General features: G+C 39.0%; 1 protein-coding gene across 1 annotated transcript; it reads left to right on the forward strand.

The window, feature by feature from the left end:
* The first annotated feature begins 6,294 nt into the window (after positions 1 to 6,294).
* On the forward strand, positions 6,295 to 8,752 carry LOC147873164 (uncharacterized). Its single transcript, XM_087353073.1, has 3 exons — positions 6,295 to 6,358; positions 7,497 to 7,656; positions 8,355 to 8,752. Exons 2-3 carry the CDS (start codon positions 7,498 to 7,500, stop codon positions 8,550 to 8,552), a joined length of 357 nt encoding a protein of 118 aa, XP_087209199.1. The 5' UTR covers positions 6,295 to 6,358; position 7,497; the 3' UTR covers positions 8,553 to 8,752.
* The last annotated feature ends 10,652 nt before the right edge of the window (positions 8,753 to 19,404 follow it).

The raw sequence follows: 19,404 nt of genomic DNA on the forward strand, positions 1-19,404 counted from the left end.
TTGCAGACTGAGTGTTTGACGAAGCGTCCCACCCCCTCTGGGTTCAAACCTCAGAGAACCAACCAACCAAATTCTTTGGACGGGATGACCTCCTGTTATATACGGGCCAATTATAGAAAATGCATTAATTGGTATATCCAATATCCTTAGATACAAAGCTGCAAATTGTAACTATTTGTGTAATCGGTACTCTCCCAAAGCTATTTCAAAATAAGCTATAAGCAAGTTATTTTTAGTAAGGGAAAGCAGGATGTTTCAACTGATTTCTAAATTATCCCTAGTCGTCAACTAGCGATGGAATTTGCTGTAAACAAACCAAAGACCTATATGCAGTGGCAGAGTACCGAGATAAAGAAAGTTATTATTTTGTAACCATTTTAGAAAGTTAACGTCACTAAACGTGTATAAAACCACGACGACAGACCACCCTTATTCACTCTCTGAACTTGAGTCTGGATCGTCTCCGTGAAAGAGGGAACTCGACTCTTGTTAGAAGTCGGCTCTGCCCGTGCTTAGGCAGATCAACATCTCTCGATACCTGGATCTCGCAACAACTTGTACCAATTTATTTGCAATAAATTCTCACGTTAACCTCAAGCTTGCAGTACTTATCACCCCGAACTGCCTCCCAAAGGATCCGCTCGCCCTGCCAATCTATCCCAGCTCGGGATACAACACTCCCATCAGCAGCAACAGACCCCAGTTTGAATTGGCGATCCTCCCGCCACGATGGAACCCCGTCAGCGTAAACAAAACTCCCGTTTCAATTTTAAGGCTCTGTTTGCCATTTCCAGCAATGCGTTTCGTACGCAGGAATGGTGTTATCTAGGAAGGGACGATGTCTTGCGCATGCGCAGGACTCCGTACATTGTTGGTAGCTGAAAAAAAGAACAACAAAAATAAGTAGCTTATAATTTGGTTGCATTCAATCATAATTGTAAAAAGTGAATAATTAATATTAAATGTGTTCTCTATCAGAAGGAAATAAATTTAAAAATAATGAGAATTTACATAAGAAAGAAATGCAATTTCATTTTCGCTTGCTTAAAAATAATTAATACTTAATTAATTTTAAAAATAATTTTTTAAGGCCCCGTCACCCCTGGACCAGGGAAAATGTTTCCGGGGGCCTGAGGGACCCATGTTTCGCGGTTCTGGCGTAGAGAATGGAAGTGTAATGCCTCTGAAGTTGGCTGATCTCTCTTTTCAAGGAGACTGAGTTGGAAATCATAATTGTTATCTCTTTCTGGGTCTAATCCATGCCACAATGGAGACTTATATCGCTCATCAACTGAACACGTAATTTAGTTCTGACTTGTTAGGTTCCTGCTTGATTCACCGACATTTCCACAAGACTCACACATTTTTAATACACAAGAAAGTGTTTTAAAAATTTTAAATTAAACTGAATAATTGTGACCAGTGTAAATTTTTATGCTGCTAATGAATAATGCAGTAACTTAAAATGGAACTGGATCTCTGGAGTCCAGCGCACAGACGTGGAGACACGGCGGGCCGTCGGATCTCGTTTGTTTAACGACGATATTTGTAATCTAAAGTGCATTACGTCGAATGATGAGACGAGTAATGAATAATAAATTGTAAAATACGTTGAAAGAAAGGACTACGGCCTAGTTTCCGGTACTAACACAGAATGTGCCTGAAGGAAATAAATAAAACCACGAAAAACTTCAGTCAGGGCAACCGGTCTCGGGCCTACATCAAATCGATTGTAGGAATGCGATTATTTAATTCCCGAGGCACGTTAGAAGCGTAAACGCGAATTTTGCACGAGATTTTCTTGTGCGTAAAAAGTTTCTATTTCGAGTCTAACAACTTGAAATTGTTTACCAGCCACAATTTTTCACGTACTCAACCACATCACTAAATTCTATGCTGATTTACCATTCCTGGTAATGGAGATGTCCAACAGCATGAGAAATTTAACGACGCATTCGCTGGAAGTTCTGCCACTCGAAGCAAATTGTGTGATGGAAAATAATTTCTATTCAGTTTTAATTTGAAATTTGCTCGCTGCAGGCGCCTCAAGCATCAGGAACTCGTGACGTTACTTCGGAAGGGTGCACGTGCACTCAGAGGAGCGACTTGACGAGATTACTGCGTCTGCGCAGCTTACAGAAAACGGAAAATGCTTTTAATAGGCATTGAATTTCCTCTTATCCAGTTTTTCCCGTACGCGTGTTCTGGCGTGTTCCAATTCAGAAGCAAATGCGAATCCTTGAAGCCACTCGGCAGGACTCCTTTGACAAGGGAAAGATGTCAACTTGCACGAGACAGGATTGAAAAACGCGAGTTGGATGAGAACCCACAATCCCAGTGCTCAAGACGCCCAAAACCGGCTGTGGTCGTCATCTTGTATAAACTTTATTTTAATTTATTCTTACAAAACTACGCAGAAAGATTGAAGGAAATTAGATCGAGTATTTGAAATATGAAACTAAATCGCGTAAACACAACTTTTCCATTTAAAGTTTATTAGACAGAAATTATTGCGTTAATATGAAGAAACGCGCCTTCAGAGTGGCCGCGCGGTCTGAGGCGTGGTCTTGTGCCGTTTGGTTTGGGTTCGAATCCCACTCAAGCCATGGATGTTTTTCTGTGTTGTGCTGTCCTGTGCACAGGTAGAGGCCTTGTGACGGGCCGATCCCTCGTCCAAGGAGTCCTACCAAAATGTCTATAGATCGAGCCAACGAAAAGTTGGGACCCGCAGTGCTCAGGCACTTGAAGAACGGGTCGTTCCCAGTACCCAGTAATAGCTGAGCATCAAAATCAGATAGCTTATTTATTACAAGTTTAATGGAAATGTGTCCTAACTTGTAACTATCTACAAAAATATTATCAATGGCAGAGTTGGAGTTATTTTGAATTCTTGTGGGAAAGTTAACTGTAGGTGTAAGATTAAACGTTGCTAAAAGAGAATTTAGACATTGCTTACGGCAGCTTTCAGAGAGATAGTCAATATTTATATCCCCACAGATTATTATTATTATTATTATTATTATTATTATTATATATTATTGACTGCAAATGGGTTTATACCCGGTGGCAGTGACCTACAATAAGATACAAAACAATAAGACACAACAAATTCCTTTTACGGTTTGTAAAGATAGTCCATAATGCTGTTTAACTTGTTAATAAATGTCACATGTTGGTGCTCTGTATATTACTAAAAACATAATTTAGATAAATTTGTATCAAATTACACAGCACAGCATTCTACAATTACGTTATTATAATATTCTATTTCAAGCGCTCTGTCTTCCAGTGAACTAGGCTCAAAATATTTCTTTGTACGTCAAGTGTCGGGACGACTCTATCATGGAGATATTTTGTGACTTCCTCATAGACAGAGACGAAAATCTTGGTGGCTTTGGTTGCTGTCCTCTGAGTTGTAGCGCCGTTCCGTCTGGAAGAAGCTTACCAAGGTTTGAGAGGACCCTGAGGCCTTCATCGTCTCCTTGTTGATGAAGACAGGAAGGACATATGAAATGTTGGTAAAATAAGACTGCCAGAAATTACAAAGGATTTTGTATCTACTCAGCTGTAAAGCTTGATATTATTATTAAGTGATAAGTAACATCATTGCTGAAAAGAAACTTTCTTTCAGAGACTGTTTACATCATTGTAGAAGACCTCTATTTCATGTAGTTGCCATTAGAAGGTTTGCCTTTTTTATTTGAGTTGTTCGTACTTGCAATGCCAAGCATTCTGAATAAGAGTTTCAGAACTGACTATGGCTGTACATTAAAAAAGTCTGTGTACTGTTTCAAAAAGTTTTAGAATTTTAAACTTTACACTGTGGTGTGTAGTTTCTAAACTAGTTAACTGGTGTAAATTAATTGGAATTGTAGTAATCTGCGTTATGACAGTTTGTAGTCCTGTTTGTGGTTACCAAGGTTTTGCAGAAACCTATTACCTCCATCTTAAATCCTGACTACGTGGCTTAATACCGTGGAAGACTGTGGCCCAGATTTTCACTGTTATGAAAGCCTCATCTCATGTTGATTAAAATTACGTCTGGAATAAATATTTGTTGAATAACTGCAAATCATGGAAAAGTGAAATATGTAATTTTCTCCAGCCTGCTGTCATTTCTTTGGCGTTCAATTCAAACATTCCCTTCATCGCCCAATTCTCGAACACTCCGAGTATTGCTCTTCCCTTAAGCTGGGCTGATCAAGTAAATTGTACGGTGAAGAAAGCCTGAAGGCACTTCATTTTACGATGCGCGTTCTCAAAAAGGGAAATAGTAACACTAAAAGTCTAGCCTACACGTCACTAGTGCGTCCGATTCTGGAATATGGGGCGGCGTGCTGGGATCCTTACAGGGAGTTAGAACGGGTGCAAAAGAAAGCATGTCAATTTGCATATCATAAGAACTGAAAGATAGCACGTATGTAGTAAGTATGCTTCTTGAACATTTACGTAAGTTACTAGACAGTTCACAATAACAACAAATTCCATCATCTCATTCCCTTAAACATGCTCGGAGCAGCAGAGTCTCTTATTTCTTCCTTCTTGGCAGGATCAGAAGCAAAACATTTCCACAGTCACCCTGTATCTGGTAGGATGATCGTTCACCTCTGCTTAGGCATGTGAACGTGAGGCCAGTAATCAAGCTAGTCGGCTTTGGCTCTCAGAGGGCTGTTTCGCCATGGATTATTATAGTAAAATAGAAACTGACTCTGGCTGCAGAAGGTGCTACTGGTATTCGCATTGTGTTAGTATGGTGTTTGGACGACAAGATACAGTCTGACATTTAGATAAAAAATATTTTATGGAAATACTTTATAAATTTAAAATATCCACAAAGTGCAAATATGAAAATTAAAGAGTTTCAATCAAAATTAATTGGCATTTAAGGATCATAATTCTTTTGTTAAATAGTAAACTCTTGAACTACTATATTAATGGCAGCAGAGATGCGATTTTTAAGAAGAATGGACTGAAAAACTAAAACAGATAGGATAGAAAATGAAAAATGAAAGATAATCTAAGTCAAATGCCATGGAAGAGAAACTAACAAAAGAACGGAATTAGATGGTATGGGCAATGATTTATTAAGAATGAATAATAGACAAATCCCAAAGAAGGCTTTGAACATGAAAGTGAAAGGAAAATGTTCACAATGGAGGCTGTGATAAAGATGGGAATGTGTGCCAGGATGTAGGCGATCTAGTGGCGAAATATGGGTTATTTGTTTCATAGTGCTTCGTGCTAATTTAATTGTGCTGTAGTTTCCGATCCTAGCTGTCCTCTCGCGGCGTTGCTTTCATAAATTATTCGAAGATTATTAGGTTATGAATATGTTTGTTAGTTAGTTTCTTATAGATGAAGTTGGTAGGAGCGTTTTGGCCTTCATATGTATGTAGTTCCTGACATTAATAAAAGGGAAGATGTCACTAATGGCAGTCACGGAAGTACTCTTCAGCATTCCCGTTGCTGCTTATGAGTTTACAATCTGTGGAGTGGTATTTCAAGCAGCATTTCGTTCGGCAGTGCAGTGGAGTGTGCGCGGACGGACATGTACTTCTGTTCTGATGTCGGTAGATGGCAGGAGAGCTTTTTGAATAACTTCATTTGACTTTCGTTCCAGATATTAACGACGTAGACTTGAGTTTGTCGGATTCTGGAATGATCTGCCAGCACTTTCATGTTAATCAGTGGAAATGCATCGGTGCGAGAAATGGCTATTTCACACCCCTGAAACAGAAAAGAATTGGGAAGAAGTAGATAAAAGAATTTCGTTTTTCAGGATGTCGAACTAAAAACCATCTTTTCACTTTGCTTATAAAAGCCATGCAGTTGATATGTTCAGACACAGTTTCAATGCTTAAAATGACACATCATCAAAATACAAATGAAAGCCCTGCATTTGCATCTTCGCATGCAACACGTTTTGCAGCTCAAGTTAGGACTCAGACAGGAAAACCCTGCTCCAGATTCCAAGATATCGTTCGAAGGAAACATTAATCATCTTCTGCATTTTTGCGTTTTGAAGTGGGTGCCGGCACAGACTGCTGGGTGTTAATGCTTTATAGTGTGGTGACCAACATCTTGGAATCAGAGAGTTTGTCATGTGTGTAAGGCTTTAAGTTGCAGATACTCTTGGCTTTGGCCGCAGCTTGTCACCAAAGATGTGATTCCTCTTCCTGGAAAGAATATGGTTTTGCCTTTTATCAGCTTCATTTCATTTCATATTCTCAGTTCTAGCTAATGGCACAGGAAGAACTTCAAAAGGTCAGTCATTCTGCATTTGTTCCGCAGCAGATAGGGGGGCTCTGCAGTTTCACTCATTTAGCAAGTGCAAGAGGTGTTTACACAGATGTTGGAGGTAACTTGTAGGCATGTAATTGCTAGCGCCCACCAACAATCTGTTCGGTGATGAAGACTTAGTCACTCGGTGTGTTATAGATGCTCGTGCAGTACAATCCGGTGACTGATGGGCTATGTGGTAAATGTGCGCCAGGATGTAGGCGATCTAGTGGCGAAATGTGGGTTATTTGTTTCATAGTACTTCTTGCAAATTTTATTTTCTGTAGTTTCCGAACCTAGCTGTCCTTTCGCGGTGTTGCTTTCATAAATTATTCGAAGAATTTTAGGTTATGTATATGTTTTGTAGTTGGTTCCTTATAGGTGAAGTTGGTAGGAGCATTTGGCCTTCATATGTCTGTAGTCTGGCAGTCACGGAAGAACTCTTCAGCACCCTCGTTGCTACTTATGAGATTACAATCTGTGGAGTGGTATTTCAGGTAGCATTTCGCTCGGTGGTGCAGTGGAGTGTTCGCGGACGGACATCTACTTCAGTTCTGATGTCGGTAGATGACAGGAAAGTTCGTCAGGGTGCGCATATAACGATCACTGAATATCCCTCGTGCTCCTGCGGTGGCGGGATGTGTTCGCTGTTTCTCAGACGTTTCCGTCACTGTGTATGAGAAAATGGCGCAGCTGCTGTGATCCTCTTGTGTTCTTCCGTCGGCGTGATTGTAGGATGCATTCTCAGTCCAGTGCAGATTTATTATTTATTATGAAATAAATAATTAATAGTTTGTGAAAGGAATGTAAGTGTAGGTCATGCATTGTGTAGTCACCTCTCACCAGCCCATAGCTAATCCCTTTATTGACTGAGCTGTCTGAGCAAACAAAAGTATTTATTGTTAATTAACTATATTATCAAACCCACACTAATCTTAGCATCACAACACAAGACAGTTCTTCGTGAAAATAATCTTACAATGTCACACTGTTATTATGTAACACGCTTTTACTCTCTGATCTCCTCGTTTCATTCTAGCTCTAATTAACGTTTTATAACATTGAAACAATTGTGACACTTTCTGGATAATACATCAGGTCTGACCTGCACCAAGTGATGCACCACTTGATGTTTTTATGCTCATAATATTCAGTTTCAGAGACAAATTGGTATCCCAGCAGTTACTAATTATTCCTTTGCATGTATGTTGTTACAGAATGCGGGACCTGTCTGCTCACGAGAAGCACGAGTTTCAAAAACTGCAGAAGGATCTGGATCTAAGGAAGTCTGAGATTGCCGAGCTTGCTCGCACTAAAGAGAAACTGAGCTCAAGAGTAGAAGAAATGGATAACCAAATTTCTGATTTGCAGGAGCAGGTATGCAGTTCAGGTGCACTCTTACTAAGGTGCTGCTAGTGTGTCTTGTTTGCTGTTTAAGTCACATATTTCCTCATTGTGTAATATCCTAAATTATGGATACTTCATTTTCAAGCACTGTAATTAGTGTTATTTCCTTAAATTAAGGGATTATATTTCATAAGCATAGGAAAGATATTTAGAGAACAGGTCTAACTTAGGTTGATGCAGCACTGGGGGGCAGAGGAAATGTTTCAACAATTGGCAGACTCCAAACTTACCCTTGAAGAACGTGTGAAGGATTTGGAAGAAGCCGTAGCAGATTTAGAGGCCTTGCAAGACATGAATCAACAGCTCCAAGAAGGTAGCCAAGAACTGAAAGTGGATCTTGCTAATTTTGTCCATGACAAATGAGAAGAAATTTATGGGCGAGTTACTGCAGTGTTTCTTAGTCTTTTCTACATGGTTTTACACTGAAATATAGTTCAGTATTTCTCAGCACATGTACTGTTGTAAAATTATGTGTATGTATGCACATTTATGCAGAAATCATATTCAGTTTTCTTTCGCACTTGAAAAAATTTGTTGATTGACATTTTAAGACCAAGTAATAAATGATAAAAGTTACAGAAAATAAAATATTAGTTTTACTGTGGTTATTCTGAAAATATTGATGCTACTGCCTGTGTTTAAGAGAATTACACAATTATATATTCCAGACACAGCGAGAAAAGGAAGCAGCTTTAGAAACACTGGCAGACCGAGAAATTACCATTGCCAAGTTCCATGAACTGGTCCAGCAGAGTCAGGAGCTGCAGCAACGGTTGGAGAGGGAATCCACAAAACCTGTTTGTGCTCTTCCAGAGATCCTAGATTTTAAGGCATGTGTTTTCGTATTTTGTAGAAAGAAAATGTGAACTGTTTCTTGTAGGCGTTTAGTATGTCACAGTTTGTGGGCTTCACCTAATATTCTTAGGGCGAATGAAAAAGTATGAGCTAATTGGAATGGTTCAAGACAGAGTGCAGCAGTGTCTTATATGTGAGAGAGAGTTTAGGTGCCATGGTAGATTTAAACATGTTAGTAATGCAATATATACCATGCGGAGTTATATGTCAACACATGTTATTTGCTGGAGGATTAACTATCTGGTAACAGAATTTGAAGGTTGAACACCTGTAATGCCAAAACCTGTCATTGGACATGATCCTGATCCACTTCAATTCATTCATTTCATTGAGATTATTTTAATATTATCCTTAGGAAGAAGGTTGGTTAAATTTGACTGAATTTTCCTCAGTGTCTCTGGGTGAATGCCAATACAGTACCTGAAAAAAGGATATAATTTGCTATTATATTCCAATTTTATTCAGTACACTAAATAATCTTTGCAGTTAAACCACTGTCATTAAATAAAGTAAAAGTCAGACAGTTCCATCCTCTTACCTTTTCCTGGGTCTTCCAGGAGGATTCTCCACCAAAATTCAGTGTATATTAATTTATGATAATTATAATTTTATTACCATAACAGTATTAGCTGAGGTGTGATGTACCAGTAATAATAGTTTTGTTCCTTTAGAAAATGTTTACTGAAAGTAAAACCCGTACAAAGGCAATTGATTTGGAGCTTCGATGCCTTGATGTGCAGCAGTCAAATCAACACGTGCACTATCTAGCGGCAAATATGCCTGAAGCATTCACGAGTAGGGGAGGTATGTGCATGTTGCACTTAGTTACATCCTCATTGTCTCTCGTTTCCTAAATTGTGAGCCTCTCGTACAGGCAATGCTTCGTTCTTTCATAACAGGAGTACGTCTGTTCAAGTAGATTTATGTGGAGTGTTGTTTTGTAGGAGACCATGATGCAGTACTTGTGTTGTTGCTGATTTCACGGTTGTTGTGGAAGGCGGAAATCTTGTTATCACAAGTGAGGGACAAGTTCTGCTCATTGAAAAATTGGTCGTATTGCAGTTGTCAGGGGCCATGCTGTTTAACAGTTTACTTTCAAGTCAAGACTTTGTCATTATGTGTATTCTCTTCAGGTATGTATATTGTATTTGTTTTTGCCCATTACTGAGTACAGGTGTCATAACAAGGGAGACGCAAAATTACTTCCCTCCTAAAAACACAGAAAATAAAATATTGATTTTGTAGTTTTAAATCTAAATGCAGTTTGTTCCTATTTATTGTTTATTCTGGCCTACTTCTTCAAGGTTGTTGGTTTGTTTGTTGAGGTTCGTCATCCTCGAATTATAATCTGTTTTGATGATTTAGATACTTGTGTTGCTGTAGATCTCTTTTCTTCCCATGTTCACTCATGTTTTACAAAATTAACAAAACTTTTGTCACTTACTCTGACGTGACCCTTCTTACATCTTCCTGTTTTACATTCGAACCACTTCCAGCAACAGAATGCTACTTTGTCATACAGCAAGTACGCACTAAAGAATAGATTGTCTGCTTACACAATTGATAGTGAGACTATGCAGTCTGAAAAGATTCAGTGCTTTGTATTGCTGATGATGTAAACATTTTGTCATACATTCGAAATGAGGGAAAAAACCTTATTTTATACATAAGCATTTGTACTAGCTCTTATTTGGTTGCTACTAGGAATAATGCTTTCTGTGGACTGTAAGTGCTTATAGATAAAGACAAGATGTTTACACAGAATTTGTATGGAAACATTTTGTCCTAACCCATTTAGACTCTGAAGAAGTATCATTAATTATTTCTGTGGAAAGTGAAAACTGGTATCACATTTTTCCCAAAGTGTTTTATTTCTGTATATTATATGTTTAGAAAAGTGGTTCTCAAACAAAAGTTTTGTCTGGGCCATATTCACTTTTACATAATATTTACATGTAATTATGCCAAAATCTAAGTAGACTGTGATAATTTTTTTAACGTATTGTTTGCTTTGTTTCTTCTGTGAAACATTCCACAAGTTCTAAAAGTAACATAATAAAAAGTAGAAGTGCAGGTAGAATAAGAATATACTACTGGTTTATCCCCTCAGAATATTCTCCTATTAAATCCATACAGTTCTACCATTGGTGCTAACCAAACAGTAAAGAGTTTTTGAAGATCATTTTGAGTGCTGCTGTTTAATGTCTTGAATTTAGTGTATATGGTATCCTTTTAAACAGTTCTTGAGTTTGAGAAATAAAAAAATTGTTAGGAGGCAAGAAGATTAGAGGTTTGATTATTGTTATCTATGTTGTATGTTGGGAAACCTGAAGGGAAGAGACCACTGGGGAGACCTAGATGTAGATGGGAGGATAATCTATGGGAGGTAGGAGTTGAAGGAAACTGGATTTTGTTGGCCCAGGACAGGGTCCGGTGGAGGGCTTTGGTTAATTCGGTGATGAACCTTCAGGTTCGGTAAGCCATCTAGTTAGTTAGTTAGTTAGTTATGTTGTATATTATTCATATCAAGTTGAAATTTCAAATAGGTTTCAAATTTTAGAGACAAATGAAGATAATGAAAGTGTGGACATCAACAGGGATTGGGAAAATGTCAGAAACTGCATCAAAATTTCAGCAAAAGAGAAACTAGGATACTACAGGAGAAAGCAAAATAAACCGTGGTTTGATGAAGAATGTTCAAAATTAATAGATCGAAGGAAGCAAACAAAATTTCAATGGTTGCAGGACCCAAACAAAACAAATGCGGATAATCTATGTAACGTGAGATGTGAGGCTGGTAGAACCTTTAGGAATAAGAAAAGGGAATACCTGAAGGGCAAAATTGCTGAACTTGAGACAAATAATAAGGAAAAAAACATCAGAGACCTGTACAGAGGCATTAATAACTTTAAGAAAGGATATCAACCCCAGACCAATTTGGTAAAGGATGATCATGGCAGTTTGCTTGCAGATCCAATAGGTGGAAAAATTTCTTTAGCGAGCTCTTAAATGTTCATGAGACTGGTGATATTAGACAGATTAAAATGCATACAGCTGAACTGTTGGTGCCAGAACCTAGCTTAGATGAAGTGGAACTAGCCATTGGGAAGTTGAAAAGTTATAAATCTTCAGGAATTGATCAGATTCCGGCCGAATTAATTAAAGCAGGTGGCAAAGGGTTGCATATGAGGATCCATAAGCTTATTCAGTTAATTTGGGATAAGGAAGAGATGCCACAACAATGGAAGGAATCCATAATTATTCCTATTCATAAGAAGGGGGACAAGACTGAGTGTGGTAATTACCGAGGAATATCGCTGCTATCAACCTCATACAAAATTCTATCTAACATTCTTTTGGCAAGATTAACCCCATATGCGAATGAAATTATTGGGGATCATCAGTGTGGGTTCAGACGAAACAGATCAACGATTGATCAGATCTTTTGCATTCGTCAGATACTAGAGAAAAAATGGGAGTTCGGTGGGACCGTACATCAGTTATTTATAGATTTCAAAAAAGCCTATGACTCTGTGAAGAGAGAAGTGCTATATAATATTCTTATTGGATTTGGTATACCAAAGAAGCTAGTGGGTCTAATAAAAATGTGCTTAAATGAAACCTGTAGCAAAATTCGAGTAGGTAAATATGTATCTGAGACATTCCTCATCAAGAACGGTCTAAAACAAGGAGATGCTTTATCTCCCTTGCTCTTTAACTTTGCGCTAGAATACGCCATCAGGAAGGTCCAAGGTAGGCAGGAGGGTTTGCAATTGAATGGGACACATCAGCTATTGGCATATGCTGATGATGTTAATTTATTGGGGGACGATATAAATACAATAAAGAGGAACGCAGAAGTTTTACTAGAAACTGGTAGACAAGTGGGGCTAGAAGTAAATTCAGAAAAAACTAAGTACATGTTAGTATCTCGTCATCAGAAGACAGGCGGGCAAAATTATCTTAGGTTGGATAATAAATCCTTTGAAAGGGTTACAAAGTTCAAATATTTGGGAACAACAATAACAAATCAAAATGATACTCGTGAGGAAGTTAGGAGGAGGCTAAATTTCGGAAATGCTTGCTACTTCTCAGTCCAAAATATTTTGTCTTCCCGTCTGATTTCTAAGAACCTGAAAATTAAAGTATACAAAACAATAATCTTGCCTGTTGATTTGTATGGGTGCGAAACATGGTCAATTTCATTGACATTACTGTGTTAAGCATTTCGTGCACAAACCTGGGTCCACATTTTCGCCTTCCGCTGTTTTGTTATGGCAGTGCGCGTCAGTGTGGACCGGCTTTAAGAGGCCGAGACGTAAAAATGAAACTTAAAGATAAAAAGAAGAAGACAGAGCTAAGACTCGAGAACAAGTGTCCATATCCAGAAAATCATTCCGTACCGAGCGTATTTTATTAGCCACGTGATCTAATTAGAGGTTTGTGGAGACTTACCGATTGGGTAAAAGAAAGCTTTGTGGGGTGGAGTTATTTTATCACGTGCTCGTGGCAGATTTTCAAAAGACATGCGTATTTGTCATGCATCCAATTTGGAATTTAAAAAGAACCGGTTATGACTACAGGCGTTTTACTTCTGTACGCTGTCAGAACTTTCGTTCACTGTTTAACTTTCAAATGCGGCAAGCAAACTTTTAAATTTTGGGACTTTACTGAGTTACGATGCAACTGACCATGAGTGCAGAATGCAACGTGCCTGTTATTTCAACAATTTTAGCGTTTCTGAAATTCTTGTCACAGTGAACTTACTAAAATGACAGCTGTGGTAGCTTGCTTGGTGACACACCCTATGCGACTCCACACCCTCGACCCCAAATATAAAAGAAGGTTGAGCTGAAACAGGGTGTTTCATGTTAATTGTCGTTGAAATAACATTCCATATGACACTCCTGTTTCGATCTTTACTTTTTTAATATGAGGGGATGGTTATTCATGTAATAAATGCTTCGAATCCCTCTGAGCTTAAGATTATGGCAGAGCAGATCTCTATTTATCCACCTGTCCGAAAGTCCATCCACCTGTCTTTATTATCCAGATTTTCCGCTTAAAACACAGTAACTAAGTACAACAGCAGAACATACAGACTTGGATTCAAACCGGTAACCGGCCAAGTACGAAACCCATTCCACAGCGCCCATACCCAAGCTGCGCGTCGCTGCCTGACCTTACCCGGAGCAGCAAGACAGAGCCTTCACTGTCCTAGTGTGTTCGTTGCTTGGTTATCAGCTTCAATAACAAATACGATGCTCCCTGCGCTGTGATCTAATAGGGCAAACCACGGAAGTCTAGAATACTTTTCCAGAAGTCAGATTTCTTGAATAGCCCAGCGACTATTACATTGTCAAGAAGCATTCTATTCTGTAGTTTGTTTCGCGGTCAAGTCTAGAGCTCATGACGTGACGAAAACAGTCCTAATGTGTTTGAATACATTTATACAAAGACTGAATAAAGGCTACAGAATTTCATGAAGCTAAACCTACGATGGCTCAATTTTGTGGGCCCTCAGATTTTAACTGGGAAACTTGGATGTTTCCAAGTTAATGTATGTTCAATAATTCTCTTGTGTTTGGATTATTTACGACCCGAAATTTCGTCAATGGCATTTATGCAGTGTCACAAACGCCTACATTTTGCGTTTTGGACGAATGATTTTGTGCTGAAAAGCTTGAAACAGTGGGTACTCGGTTAGTAACAGCGGAGGGATACAGAGTGACATAGCGTGGGAACCGTGGCGCGTCATTTGCTTGTCTGGTTGTGACGTCACTTACCCCAGGTTAAAATTTATATAATTATGTGTGTGTCGAACTTTAAAACCCAAATAATAGGCGTACTAAATATATTTAGTGACGTCTGTACGTACTGCGTTGATTTGATCATTAAATGCAGTCCGTTTGTTAGATTTAGCTTGAACCGTCACTGGATGTCAGGTGGGGTGACATCTTACGGGCGAAACTGATCTTCATTTTTTTAATCGCGTAGCAACATCAGAGAGCCATTAGCCTTCGTAAGGGTAAGACGTGAGCCTGCCTGCAGTCTATCTTGGCCTACATCGTACGCATCTGGTATTGTAGAATAAGCAACTAGTGTTCATAAGTTGTATTAAGTAGTTTGCGTGAAATTAATTGTGATTTCGTATTAATAGAGACAAATTAAATATTCTCGGACACGTCCAAAAGCTACTTCACTTTAGTTTGTATAGTTGGATAAAAAGTAGCTCGTGGTGTATACAAATTAGGTCGTGTGAAACAATGAAGAGGTGTTCGCTAAAAACGTCGTAACAGTTTCGTGATTTGAAATAACTTCGACTTTGATTTCACGTTGCTCGGTCAAGAATTGCAAAATCATTATTCACGATATTCATTCCAACATGGAAAATTACGTGCGAAGTTGGTAGCCATTATGGCGGTCTTTTTGCGATGCAGAAATATTAAATATTCAAGTCATTCAGAAATGAAGAACTTTTCCAAAATATTAAATTTGTTTGCCGACTTTTGAGCACGTACACAAAATTACTGCTGACCAGTGGCTTTGTAACCCCCATGGCCTATAGGAACTGTACCGAGTACTCATTAATATGAATAAATAATTAGTTGCGAAAGTGGTAGACATTTTGATTTTTCCGAGAGTTGTATTTTTTCGCCGACATGAATATTCAAGCTGATCTGAATCATATTACATATTGATAATGAATGAGTTTTGCAAAGTTTCTAGAAGTTTGTCTTCAAAATTCAAAATTCTGACGAACGTTTGGGAATCAAATTAATTGTTGATTGTCATTCTTATCATCTAGTCTAAAAATTCAGTAGTCCCATTGTAAAGTTATTGTAGTAGTTTCATGAAAATAATTTTAAATGCACTTGAGGAGATACTTAAATAATTATTGTGATAATATTATGTCAGTTCGGTTTCATATAATTTGATGAGTACATTTCAGTCAAATAGGGTTATGATGCACTCAGATGTCATTGCTAATATTAAATAGTTTTGTTTTCATATTTATAATCAGCTATTTACATGTGACATTACCGTAAAATGACCTCGCTCGGCGCACTGCTTGTTGCATCCGGAAGGCTCTCGGATAGATTCCCGAGCTGGTACAGAAGGTTTCGTGTTTTTATCCAGTTTCTCACTGCATCTTATATTATACTTTATTTTCGAAGCTGCATAAGGATGCGAGCACTTTTTATGCTGATCCTGGGATGTTCCAGATTTCGGATGCGTGCAATAGAATGACGGACAATTGTCTTCCTGTGATTAAATGAAAAAGCTAATTGCACTTGAGGAATGTGAAATTCTTTTCTTAGGATGTCTGCACCATTCCATCCCTTCAAATTACGTTGCATTTTATCTTTACGGCGATACGTTAAATGATTTGTTACATCTTTGCAGCTTTTCCTGTACTCTCGCGTAAAATAATCCCATTATCCCTAGAATCAGTAATTCTTCCACTATTTCATCTTCCAGGATAGGAAACCAGCGGCGCATCTCATGAACACTTTTCATCTCCTAGTAATCTCCCGTCGTTTGTTCTACTTAGGCTACGAAGTCTAAACTGCAGTGCGTTTAAAAAGTTCGGTTCATTGCATTCAGGATTTGTACAAAACTTGAAACATGTTCGCCTGCACCAACAAATTATTCCCCATTATAGCCAAGGTTCTTGGGTAGTGACTGAGTAAGAGCAGTAACTGTCAAATCCGCTGCTGCTGACGTCACGTAAATTAAACATTGATATAAAATTATTTGATGGCAGACTCCACACACGAATCGTACAAATTATCATTCTTTCTGCATGACTAACTCACTAATAAACCAAATAATTCTTTCCTTCTGTGTGCATGGCCGGCGAACACTAACTTTTCATGATTTGTACGTTCTCGTGTGCCCCTGCCATCCGTTGCTTCTTTGAATGTAGAGAAATTTTAAATTTCGTTTCGTGAAAGAGCTTAAGAATGAACTTCAATCGAATTCAAGACAGTAAATAAATGGGACCAAAGGTGTCCCCACTCACAAATTCAAGGAATATTATAAAGAGTAGTATGATAATATTAAAAATGTCGCTAAATATGTTACGTGTGATGGGTAGTTGGACAGAACCTTCTATTTAAGGTGTTTTGTTCTGAACTTTCTAAATGTTGAACATTGCTTCCATATCAGGTGTTATGTTATTCTGACATTTCAATAAGAGCTCTTAATTAATTTACATCTCGACGCTGTGGCTCTCTGTCCCTGTTCCAACTTCTCGATTCTCTTCCACGTCTTCATACATTACAACGTTTTCAGAAAATCCACTGCCACAAAAGAACACGGAAGTTAATTCTCGTCACCAGAAAAACCGAAATTCTACCCCTAGTCCGAACCATTTAACTTAAATTCGGATCTTAACTCCGTTTTAATAATATTCTCCTCCACTCCGAGGCCCCTTAGCTCGTGTCACGTGTTTCCGTGTCAAAGTTTTGTGCTAGGTTTCAAATTCCTTGGGCGTGGCCTTCTTGATGTAATCACAGGAAGGAATGAAATAAATGAAACTCCTTCAACTGATACATCGTTGTTATATCATCATGCTTCGAGTCGAGAATAATTTAAGTTATTGTAGAGTATGAACTTATGTAGGTGTTGCCTTAGTTTTCTAATTTGTTCTGCGCTAGAAAAGATGATTCCATGGACCCGGAATCAAAACTTTGAAACGGCCGCTTTAAATAATTCATTTTGACCAAACATCGGACGGCCGTCTTCGCTATGTGAAACTGAATAAAATCACGGAACCAAGCAAAGAGGAGGAGCTTTTTGATCAGAGGAGCTTATGAATGCAACCAGTGGTGGACGGAGCACGGAAAACCAAAACTGTTTTGTTATTCTTAAATTGAGATTTGCAGACATCAGCAACGAATCTGTTTACAACTGTTTGTCTGTCCATTGAATAGCCCCCACCCCTACAGCTTATATTTTATACGCAACGTGTTATGTCTGCTGTCTAAATGTCCAGCCAATAGTAACCATATTGATTTATTCATGGCTGTGATGTTCTCACACTAAAAGGCCATGTTACACGATCATGTAACTTGCCGAATTCGATGGCGTACGCATTTATCGCGAACTAACAGACATGTAGAAATTTCGTAGTTATCTCGCGCGGTATATTAGAGACAGGCAGGCTCTGGTCATTGCGGTATGATTTTCGATAAACCAGGAAATATAAGAGAATATTTACTCGTCAGGGATTTCGAAGTGTTTAGTGTTTAGTGTTCAGTAAAGATTGCCTCAGAGTTTCGAAAGAGTGTAAAGTCTGTGTGTGAGTGAAGCGGCCCTCTGAGTATTTGTGGTTGTGTTGTGTTGTGCTGTGTTGTGCCAGCGAGAGACTTCGAACCAGGGACCATGGCAAGAGGAGCAACGCGCAAACAGTAAAGTTAAGAGAAAAAACCAGTGTTGGCCGAACCCCTAGTGGACGAGGACCCATCCGCTGGAGGATGGGCAGGGCGCTCGCGGCAAATCTTGTACGCCATAGCATCGGCACGGTTTTATCAGGCCGGCCCGGCCCCAGGCTGGTCAACGATAACCACGTCGGTCCGTGCCAGGCAACTTGTATTTGACGCGGCGCCCGCCACGACTAAGGGCATGTTAGGTTAAGGTCAAGTTGGCCACACTGTGCAATTTATACATTTTTTTTGTAGTTTGTAAGTGTTCTCCCTGCGCTCCCCGATAGGTGTCCATGTTAGGTCGCGTGCACTTAGCTTTTGTGTCCATGGCAATGGACGTTCAGTTAGGAGGGTTTGATATTTCTGTGTGTGTTTTTTTTATCACAGGGTGCACAACTTGACAGGTTCAGTCGGCACGATCAATGAAATCAATGCGAGAAGGAGAGACAGACAAAAAGAACTTTTGCATTCTCTTCCTGTAAATAATTCGCATTACAAGGAAAAAGATTCAGTAAAGCCAAAATACGTATTTTGGTTCTTCAGTCTTTCGCTTCAGTGCTGAAAGATTTGTCTGAATCTGTAAGGTTATTTATTATCAGAAATTCTGAAGAGAGATATTATGTTTTGTTGTGTGTTTTATTCTGTGAACTCAATTACAGATTATTCGACGTTAGAGAAAGACATCGATTGTGTTTTTTCTTAAGAAAGCGTAATTCAGCGTTATCGAACGCAGATCAGTTACACGAACATTTTGCGTTTCGTTTGTCAGCGAGAATCGCGGAATTCGCGCCGGAGTTAGGATTTTACACGACGAAAACTTCGCCGACGTAATAACGCGCTTTGGTTTGAACAAATTAAGAGTTTCGTGTGTTGTTCCGGGCCGCGAATCCGTGTCGCTGTGTTCTTTTTTACAGAACGGCGAACTCCTTGCACGGGCGTAAAGGTAAGTGACAGAATAAAGGTGAGTGAGAGAGGTTCGACGTTGTTTGGTCCTCATTTCCGATGTTTCGTTCTTCGATTCAGTGACCCATCATTCCAGCGCGACAAATCTGAATTTCGTGTTCTCGTTTCATTTCCGATCTTATTTTGACGTCGTAAAAGCTCGATAAATGTCAGTCGATGATTCCGCGTTTTCGTACGCCGAAGTGGATGCCGTTCAGTCGTGTCACTTCGAAGTTGCGCTTGTCAAAACGGACAACTGCAGTGAGCAATCATAAATGGCTAATGAACTCTGCGCATGCGAACAGCACAGGTAAGTTTTCTGCGTTCGTGTTCTTACTTCCAATGTATGATTGTTGTGCCGTTCTTACAGAAGTCGTTTTATTTGTTTGTTTGTTTGTTTGTTACAGGTCCCGCTCAGTTCCTGTGCCTCAACGTGGCGAGCGGGTGAAACAAAGAACGATGCACGCCCGAAATTGGTTTTAGGTTTTAC

Source organism: Zootermopsis nevadensis, unplaced genomic scaffold (genome assembly GCF_977971745.1).
Source record: "Zootermopsis nevadensis isolate Lab colony 2312 unplaced genomic scaffold, Znev_1.0 Znev_ptg000021l, whole genome shotgun sequence".
NCBI classification, from domain to species: Eukaryota; Metazoa; Arthropoda; class Insecta; order Blattodea; family Termopsidae; genus Zootermopsis; species Zootermopsis nevadensis.